The sequence below is a fragment of the Phalaenopsis equestris genome, unplaced genomic scaffold (assembly GCF_001263595.1).
Source record: "Phalaenopsis equestris unplaced genomic scaffold, ASM126359v1 Scaffold000002, whole genome shotgun sequence".
In the NCBI taxonomy this organism is placed as follows: domain Eukaryota; kingdom Viridiplantae; phylum Streptophyta; class Magnoliopsida; order Asparagales; family Orchidaceae; genus Phalaenopsis; species Phalaenopsis equestris.
This window is the reverse complement of record NW_018164444.1, coordinates 52944238-52954435: the sequence shown is the minus strand read 5'-3', so window position 1 is coordinate 52954435 and position 10198 is coordinate 52944238. Positions and strand designations below refer to the sequence as shown.

Below are 10198 nucleotides of genomic sequence, written 5' to 3'. Positions count from 1 at the left end.
CCTATTTAATCTTTGTATTAAATAGGGGAATTTGTCGGTCATATATAAAAGGTTCGCAGACCAAACGGATGTCACAAATCTCTTAGTTTGCAGGATTGGGTCTATCGCTGAGGTCTACACTTATCTCTCGGGAGGGTGTAGTATTCGCGGTATCAGGCACGATTATGCAAACTATCAGACTAATGAGATCCGTTTGGTCTCATTTTTCTAAAATTAAAACATACTACTTTTAAAACTCAAATTATATATCCTTTATATTTAAATTAAATCTCAAAAATTATTTTCATATATCATATTTTTCAAATAAATCTAAATCAATCTAATCGAAAAGAAAAAGTTGACCGACAACTACATGTAATTGCTCTCTTTTCGTGTTCTCTATTATATTAGCATGTTATAATTTGTGTGTAGACATGATAGTTTCTACGAGCATGCACGTTATTTCTTTTTAATGTATAACATCTTATGTTACCCATAATTATTTCTCTGAGCTCATTGGTGCTCATTCTTCATTGTTGTCTTCTAAGTAGAGGCAATGAGCACCGGGGCGAGTAGCCAGGTGTGTCTTTGCACAGCTTTTACACGATAGTTTTGGGAGCTTATACTATATTTTGGGTACGTATTTTTATTATATTCAATTTAGCAGCTCTATTTAGTTTTTATCTTTTAGATGATAAGATTTTCATGCTTTCGAGGATATATATGAAATATAATGAATCACATATGTTGCGACGTATGGTTAGACTAATTCATCACACACTAGATCTTGATTATACAAGTCAGGACGAGTGTTAGTGAGAGTTGGTCTGACCAAATTTTCAGCCTTTGTCGCACTATGATTGACCCTACCAGGGAGGTTAGTTGGGGTGTGACAACCACAACCTGTTTCCCAAGCCTCCTAGCTGCATCCTTCACCACCCCTCTAACCCACTGCAATCACCTAGCACACTTCTGTCCCACGTAGCCAGCCACCACCCTGTTGGAATACATTCCTAGTAGTGTTTGTGTCATGTTTGTTGTCATTTCTTATTCTGCTTGTGAGATTGTATTTTCTTATTTTGAATTCAACAATAATATTTAATTTTTATTTTATTATTTTGGTTAACTCCATTATCATTTGGTATTAGAACTAGCCCGACCCTAGTCCTATCCCAAGGTTACCCAAATCCACCAATACTCAACTAAATCTTCACCTTAAACCATTCCCCTTTGCTGATTTTTCAAATCATCCCCCAAAAGAATTTTCTTTTTCACCTAACATCATACCCATACAACCCTATTCCATCTACCTACACCCAAACCTAATCATGTCGTCGAGAAGACAATTGTCAGAAGGTGATCAGGAGTTTATCATAGAAGAGATGCAAAGGGAACTCTGTCGAGTGCTACAACGACTCATTAACATTGAGAAAATGACCCATTGAGATGTCACTGTTGAGTGTTGGTAACTTCATAGAGTGGCTGCAGACTGTCTAGAGAGTTTTTGAGTACAAGGATGTGACAAATAACATAAAAGTGAAACGTGCTGCTATTAAGCTGAAGAAGAGTGTCTCGTTGTGATGGGAGAGCCTAAAGAGGGAGAGAAATAGAGAATGGCGGAGCAAGATTACTACCTAGGAGAAGATGAATTGAGAGTTGCAACGACAATACATACCCCGACACAATTGTCAGTATCTTTTCTTGAGACTCCACCACCTATAGCAGAGGAAGCTATCAATGTACATGGTGGAATTTATGTAGCTTAAACTGAAGTGTGAACTAACAAAACCGTAGGAGTACATAGCAGCCAGGTACTTAGGAGGTCTGAAGCCTCGATCGAAAACGTGGTTCAAGTCCAACCTAATTGAAAATTAAGTGATGTTCAGACCTTAGCACTGAAGGTGAAAGAAAACATGAATAGAAGCAGGCATCCACCACCATTCAAACAGCACCCACACTTGGAGACATCAATAGGAGCACACCTCAGAGAGTTGAGAAGGTTGGTAAGGAGAAGAACAAAGATACTCAGAGTGAGAAGAAGCCTAAGAAGAGTAACATGCCCACCACAATACCAGCTAAGTAATGCTTCAAATGCTATGGATATGACACGTTGCCTCCAATTGCCCAACAAGCAGAGTTGTGTCCTTCACTGAACAGGGTGTCGTGGAAAAAGTTAGCGACGAAGACGCAACTAAAGAGAATGGTGAGTACCCTCTTCCACTAGATGAGGGCGATAGATTAATGGTTTGACGTGTCCTTCAAAGTGAGCCTACGTGAGAGCAGCAGTGGTTTCACCGTAATATATTCTACAGTTGTTGCATTGTGAAAGAAAATGTATGCAATCTAATCATCAATAAAGGGAGCAACAAAAATGTAGCGTTTACAAAGATGATGGACAAATTGAGCCTCGCGACTTGGAGGTATCCCAGTTGTATTCTCTGATGTGGTTGAAGCACATGGTCAACATTGACAGGAGGTGTCTAATGGAATTTTCAATTGGAAACTAGCTGCAATTTTAAGTGTCGTGCAATATGGTGCCTATGGATAACTGTCACCATTTGTTGGGGAGACAGTGGCAGTTTAATCCCAAAACTCAGCATGACGGGTTCAAAAACACCTATTTCTTCACTAAGGATGGCAAGCACATAACCTTTCTACCTTCTATGGAGGCCAAGATTACAAATGCCCTTACCAGCGGAGAAGTTCCAGTAAGATCAATTTTGGTGAAGATACAAGATAGCGAGACGGAGGTGTCAATCCCAAATACATGGCACTCACTACAAAGAGCATTTCATGAAATCTTGATTGATACCTTCCCGCCATGGCAGTCATTGTTAGAGGAAGTTCAGTATATTCTTGCGTTAGATGGGGATGAACCAACCTAGGGTTATCTTTGGAAAAATCTGCAGGGCACACTTAATACGAAGTCCCAGTTCAGCTCAACAGTATGCCCTCATATTGTTGGACCGATATGGATGATTACTCGCAAGTGGGGAAAATTCAAGTGTTTTGAGGGACATTGTTGTTGACAATGAAATCCAGATGCTTCTAGGGTCACGATCAAAGATACTTCGGTCCTGAGAGATTACCACATTGTTGCCACATTCAACGTGCAGACAAAAATTTCTACGAATAAGGTCAAAGCTCCCCCAACCCCAGGAAACTAACAAGGTGTTCCTAGTTGGACCGAATGCAGGAGAGCCAGATGCAGAGAGTCGGTTCAACAGAGCAAGGAAGGGGGTTCGAGCAACCCTCAGATTCTGGGTTGACTCCCAATAAGATTGGGGCCCTCCCGTGGGTTTAATGTCTCCTGCAGCACCAAACCCTCCTCACAACCATCCACTCACCAAAATTCCCCTTCCCTTCCCACCGGCTGCTGTTCCAACCAATCGTCCAACCCTTCTGTAGCAAACACCACTTTTCCTTCCTTACTGTCCAACCACCAACTCCCCATCTCTTTGTGTACATTCAAGTCGCAAGCCATACCTACTGTCCAACCACAACTACACTTTTGCAGCCGCACCATTGCCCATTTCCCCAACCTCTCAACTCCATCTATCACCAACCATCCAACCCACCGCCATCACCTAACACCCTTCTGTCCAGCCTAGCCGGACACCACCCCATTGGATTACATTCTTAGTGGTGTTTGTGTCATATTTGTTGCTATTTTTATTTATATTCATGAGATTGTATTTTTCTATTTTGAATTCAACAATAATATTTGGTTTTTGTATCGTTGTTTAGATTAACTCTGATATCATACCATTATAGTTTTTCTAGGTTTACACTCTTATGCAACTTGTTTCACATTAAGTGGAAATTAACAATCCATATTTTGCAATAATAAGAGAGAAATGAAATGCTATGAAACTAATATGTAATATAAAGAATACTAATAGTTACCTATAACTAATCCGTAAATAACAACGATTATAAAGGGCATAAAAATATACAGACCATAAAAATATAATAAAAATATATGAATATATAACTTATTTTAAAAAATAAACCAATATGGCTTAAAAAATAGTTACAATGAATTAGGTCCTTTAGGATTAGCCATATTTATAGATTATTATACTGCATTTTTCATTTAGGATGAATACAGAAATTCATTGAAATATTTTAATGAGGTTTGGTTCACGGATTAGTATATCCCGAAAATACGAATTAAAAATAAAATTAATATCAATCTAACAATCCATCATAGAAAAAAATATCATCAGATCATCAATAGTTTCATTTCCAGAGTGCTCATATGATTCATCAACTATATTAGGCATGAATTGTTCACTTTGGCATTCAGGCATAAGCACAACCTCCATTAGAAATTTAAGTTCAAGTAAGATCTCATGTTCAATTTACATTCAAACTCCGATTCTGACCCTTATTTAAACATAGATTCAAGTACATGAACATATTCTAATATATGTGCAGATTCAAAATCAAAAATATCAAATGAAAATTCATATTATAATTGCAAATCATTTTCTACATGTAATATATCATCAAAAGAATAATTGCGAACTATTTGTTTCAATAGGGTCATTTTCATCCGCAATTAATTATTTTGCTGGAGCATATTTGGGCTGCAGAGGAGATATCATTTATTTTTCTTTAAGAACATGATTCGCAAATACAACAGTCCTAATAGAATACTCAGAACATACCTCAGCATCAAAATGAAGCCTCAAATCATATTTTTGATGGATTGCAGCTTAAATCATTCCTAAGCTCTCACCTAAAACCCTTAACAAAACAAAAAGTGGTAACAAAATAATATAAAGATAAATCATGCATAGAAATTCAAACATACGGGAATCTTACTATTTACAACTCTTAAATTAAATATTCAATTCATCCCTGCGTTTACTAAGTGTTAGATATTTCTTATTAAGTGTATGTTCTATGGCCGCCCATATTGAATTTATTTCACTTGCAACACTTCGTCAAAATAATTGAGCATGTCTCACTAATCTTATTTCAATGATTTAGCCGTGTACAAGATTAAATAAAAGATAATGTACAAAGAAGTCAGCTAAATTATTAATCCCTTCAGCAAATGTAAGAAATTAATTTTAACACTAATGATAGTTCTTTAGTTTCTGACTAAAATCATAAGTAATCATATTTTGTCGAAATTGCATCATCAATTAAAACTTCAATTCAAATATCCTACTTTAAGTCAAGGTTCTGAAAATTAAACGACCATGAAACTGAAAAATGAAGAGGTTCAAAGTTTAAAAATTTAATCGAGGTCGAACAAACTGACCTAATAAATTTTAAAACTACCTAACATAACTCAAACAACAAAGAGATATTACCTTAATATTTCATATACTTGGAATTAACTATATAAATCATTTCTATAAATTTTCTAGGTATGTTTCATTCATTATAATTAAATATAAAAATTTTTAAACTCAAAAATATGTTTTTGAAATACTTCAATATCAAATAGATAATTCTCATAAAAATTAAATAAGATTTTGCAAAATAGTAATTAAAATAATCTAATATAACTTCTTAAACAATCTTCCAACTTTGAACTTGTCACAGCTCAGCTCGAATGCTTGGAACTTAGAATATAAAAATAGATAGTAGACAGTGAAAATAATTTTGATTACAATCTCTAAATCCAGCATTATTGAAAGAGTACTAAAGTTAAAAAATCAAAACTAATGGCAAAATAATATAACTTGATCTAATGTTACCCAATCAATATTACATATTCTCTCTTTATTCACTTATGTTTATCTGAATTATTAAATAACAAGATAATGAGTCTTTAAAATAAACCAGTGCAATAATTATAGTTTTAAATCATAAAATTAAAAAAATAAGAATATCATGTATACTAGTCCTTCATTTAAATTAAGCTATGAATCATGTACTAAATCAAAATGACAATGATGTACAATAGTGTAAGTATGTTTATATTTTCATTTATAGTTCCAATTAACATAACATTTCATACCCATGTTTCCTTCTTTTCTTATATAAAAACATTCATCTCAAAAGCATTGTCTAAACATAATTTAACACAACCCTAGCCGCTACATCCTCCATCAGCAAAGCGGGTCATGATCTTGATTCCACTATTGTCTGAGATGGCAAAAAAATATCTACACGTACGGGTACACTGACGTTCCTAGCCAGTATCATACGGTAAGTGAATTCACCTGTCAACATGCACCTGCAAGCATTCTTATATATAGCATTTCCATTACATTTTTCAAAAACATGCATTATTTTTTTATGATATATCTATAAACATCTAAACGCCATTATGTAATCATCTAATATCTTCTCAGAAAAATTAAATTGCAACCATTCATGCAGTAGCATTGACATGCATGTTTTGTTCTCAATAATATGAAGATCAATTGCAGAATAAAACGAATTAGTAAAAAATATAAGTAAAAAAAATTCAAGTAAAAAATAGATTTGTAAATATAAAATAATATTATCAATCAAAAATATGATTATACATCTCAATTAAGTAAATAATTAAGCTCCGACCTATCATTACCTTCTCATATATGAACTCCTATAAATCATACCGAATTTGTATATAAGATAGATCTATAAAAAGCCATTTAAAATTCTCCTATATTTACTGTCTTTTAGGAACATTATTATGAATCATGATTCTTTATACCTGTAATTAATTAAACCAAGTCTTTGACTGTTGAAATTTTTTCATCAACACATATTTTCCTTCTTTTATTATTAATATCATAGTTACAAAATTATAACTAATAAGTAACTTACAAAATAGAAGTAACATTATATAAACTATTTTCTTATTTATTGAATGCTAGATTAATATTTAAGATTATACTAATTTTGAAATTTTGAACCTATACATGACACTTATATTTGAAAAATTAACACAAAATTAAAGGGTATTTCACAGTTAGATTAATTAGAGTTTATTACTATAATTCTAATTCCCACTTATTTATGCTAATTATCTAGTTCTACTAATTAATATTACATTACAAAAAAGTTAATCAATCATCCCAATTATCATCATCTTTTGCATTTAAATCATAAATCAAATATGCAAGGAGGTTCGATTCTAATTAATCTAATCATCCACCAATAGATAATGTTACGTTCAATGCTAATTTCATATGAGATCGCTAGATAAATCTAAGAGTTCTCTCACATTTAAACATTTATTAAAACAAAATTAGTTCCAATTAAGACCAATCTCAATTATAAAACCGATGAAAATATAACACTGCACTTTTCTTTCATTCCATGTCATTGCTGATGTCCAATCAAATATAATTTAACCAAACTATTATTTGATCAAAACTCACAATATATACATTTATATCAATGAAGGTCGCTAATTTATTATTATTATTATTTTGATAATTTACATCATGGATTTCTTAATTTCAAACATATGTTAATAACTTCCTTCAATATTTACTTAATATAACTTGCATTTCAACTTATGTATATTCACCAAATATACAACTCATCAATAGTTAGCCGAATTTCTGAAGTTAGGGTTTATAGGCCTGTGCTTGATTGATGTTCTAGCATGTGTTTGTCCCAGCTCGCTCAGCCTCCACTCCCTTGGTTTCACTCAGTGATCTCATGTGTTTGCCTGATCTCCACCATGTCGAATGCAGACCTATGTTCAAACTCAACTGTCTGCATCTGCTTCACTTCGCACGACTTTATTGTGATTATATTTGCGCGTCATTTAGTCTCCTCTCCCTTGTTTGTTTTCAGCCATTCACCCCCTCGATCTCAATCCACTCGCGTGTCGCCTACTCGCACTCTCTTTTTACCATGTAATGCCCTGGCTTCATACATTGCACCCGCCCACATCATCTTCCTCCCTCACGTGCTCAATTGTCTGTTTCGCCTCCGACACTTCTCCCTCTCTATCTTACTCACATAAATGCCACTCTTCCCCTCGATCACTTTTTTTTTAGTAATCACAAAATCCCCTTGTTACATCCCCACTCACTTTGACTCTCTCACCCGTCTCTTACCCTTTGTCTCCCCCCTTTCTCAGTCTCTCCTCCTAACATAACCGACACTAGTTGATTTCAATATTCAAAGGCGTTATAGAAACAAATGATTCAGACCTTAGTTGAATTGCAGGTTCTCGTTGGTTCAACCTAATTCAATGCAAAATTGTTTTCATAAGCTGACAAAATCAACATAAGGACTACTTCACAGTTAAAACAGTTAGATCGACTACACGTATTGGATTTTTAAATAGTTTCATTTAATTTTTTAGCTAGTAAATAGTTACTTGATACTATGAAGCAACCTTAAGCTTTGATGCTAATTTATGCAAGATGGTTTAAGGTTTAGATTTCCTAATACAACTATAATGATGCAAGGAATATAGATCACATGATGAAATTTTAATATGCAGACAAAACATCCTAAATACAAAACAAAAAAAAAGTCTCAAGTCACAAATAAAAAAATACGAGGATTAGAACCAAAATAATAAAACAACATCAATTAAATATGAAGAAATCAACCAAATATTAAAACCATGAAAATCAACAAGCAATTTGAATTTGAAATTTCAATTTTATAAAATCTGTACAAAATCAAGAATTAGCAAAACCAATAACAAAATATTTAGTAGATGAATGATAAAATTCAATAATGTAAGAAAATTAAAGCCTCGCATAGATACAAAAAGATGAATTTCCAAGAAAAAGTAGTTGCATTTGCATTGATCCTAAAAAAATCACACAAGATTTAAACTGAATAAAATAAAAAACTATATTGTTAGAAGCCTTAGGATTTGATATGTATAATCATCTAATTTACAATTGATTAAAAAAAAATTTAATCCAATCATTTTTATAGCAATAAAAAATGCACACAAAAGTTGTAGGAATCACAGACGAATGACTAATGTTATAATAAAAACTAAAAACAAGACCCGTTCAGCTATAAGAATCACATAAATAGGAGATGAAGTAAAAATAGAACATTAGTCGTCAAATAAGCAGCAATAACACCAAGTAAACTGTCGGTCGTTTTATTTATTTTATTTCGTTGGTTTGAAAAAGAGAATGATTTTGTGATTTTGAAAATAATTTAAATATAAATATAACATTTTTTTATTTTTAAAAGTAACATTTTAATTTTAAAATAGGTAAGACAAAACGGGTCTCACATTTAAGTAGTTTAGATGATTGAATACAATACTACAGGTAATACACTTATCCCGAAGAATAAATATATCACTTGTAATAGAGATTCAATCACTTAGACTAAAGAATTTGTGACATCCATATTGGTCTGCGAAATATTTTATAAAAAAGGTCAACAAGTTCTCCTACCTAACATAAAAATTAGATAGGGTTTATTTTATCTGGGTTCCTGGTTCCCTATAGAGGCAAACCCCTATAGTTAATTACATCTTAAATGATTGAAATCACTTAAGAAAACTATCGATTAAGATCAGGTGGTGTTGCTTTCAAGATTTCAAAGTTTAGGTTTTCACGGTTGGATATAGGAAAGGAAAATCAATTAAACCAAGATTGAGGCTAATGAGTCTAAGGTTAGATGTCATGTGTAGACTTAGGGTTTGTTTGGGACAGGTATAAGTTATTTACAAAGGTAGTTGGGATAGTTGCATAACGTGCTCTTGAAACATTGCTATTTGCAAAACCAGCACCCAAATCATCTTTTTGAACTATCGAATCGGCGCATTTACACATGCCACCATCAAACTGTTGGGAATTTGATAAAAATGAAAAATTTTGGTGGAGTTTTTATTATGATTTTGGATATTTGAGTGAGAATTTGAAAAATGGACGAAAGGGAATGCTAGTTTTTTTAAAAATCAAGGTTTTGAGTGCTTTGATTTTTTTCCTAAAAGTGTTTATACAACATTCTTACAGATACTACACATTAACAAATCTGCTCTAACAACTAAAAACTGAAAGCAAAGCATAGACAGAGTTTTGAATTGTGGCTTCAAATTGGCTTGGACTTCACAACGTTCCTGCTAATATATGTGCTTGGTGAGTGCTTTTTATGTATTATTTTCTTTAATTTTTTGGAAGTCTTACATATGTACCACTCAGTTTCTATGTATTAACATATCCAACACCCAGACCTCAATTTTCTATGTGATATGAAAGATTTGGATGGTAAATATGTAAAAAAAGATATGCAACATGCTTTAAAATAAAATGCTGTAATGTAAATT

General features: G+C 33.0%; 1 protein-coding gene across 4 annotated transcripts in view; it reads right to left on the bottom strand.

Annotated features, from left to right (window-relative positions):
* Positions 1–10198, bottom strand: part of LOC110031608 (DNA-directed primase/polymerase protein) — an 86090-nt gene that overhangs the window by 20946 nt on the left and 54946 nt on the right. Inside the window, exon 12 of one of the 4 annotated variants that reach the window (XM_020734919.1) lies at positions 6058–6178. The exons of the other annotated variants lie outside the window; for them this stretch is intronic. Coding sequence (XP_020590578.1) covers positions 6168–6178 — 11 coding nt within the window. The 3' untranslated portion in view covers positions 6058–6167. Of the gene's footprint in view, positions 1–6057; positions 6179–10198 lie in introns of those variants that run through there. 4 annotated transcript variants of the gene reach the window in all.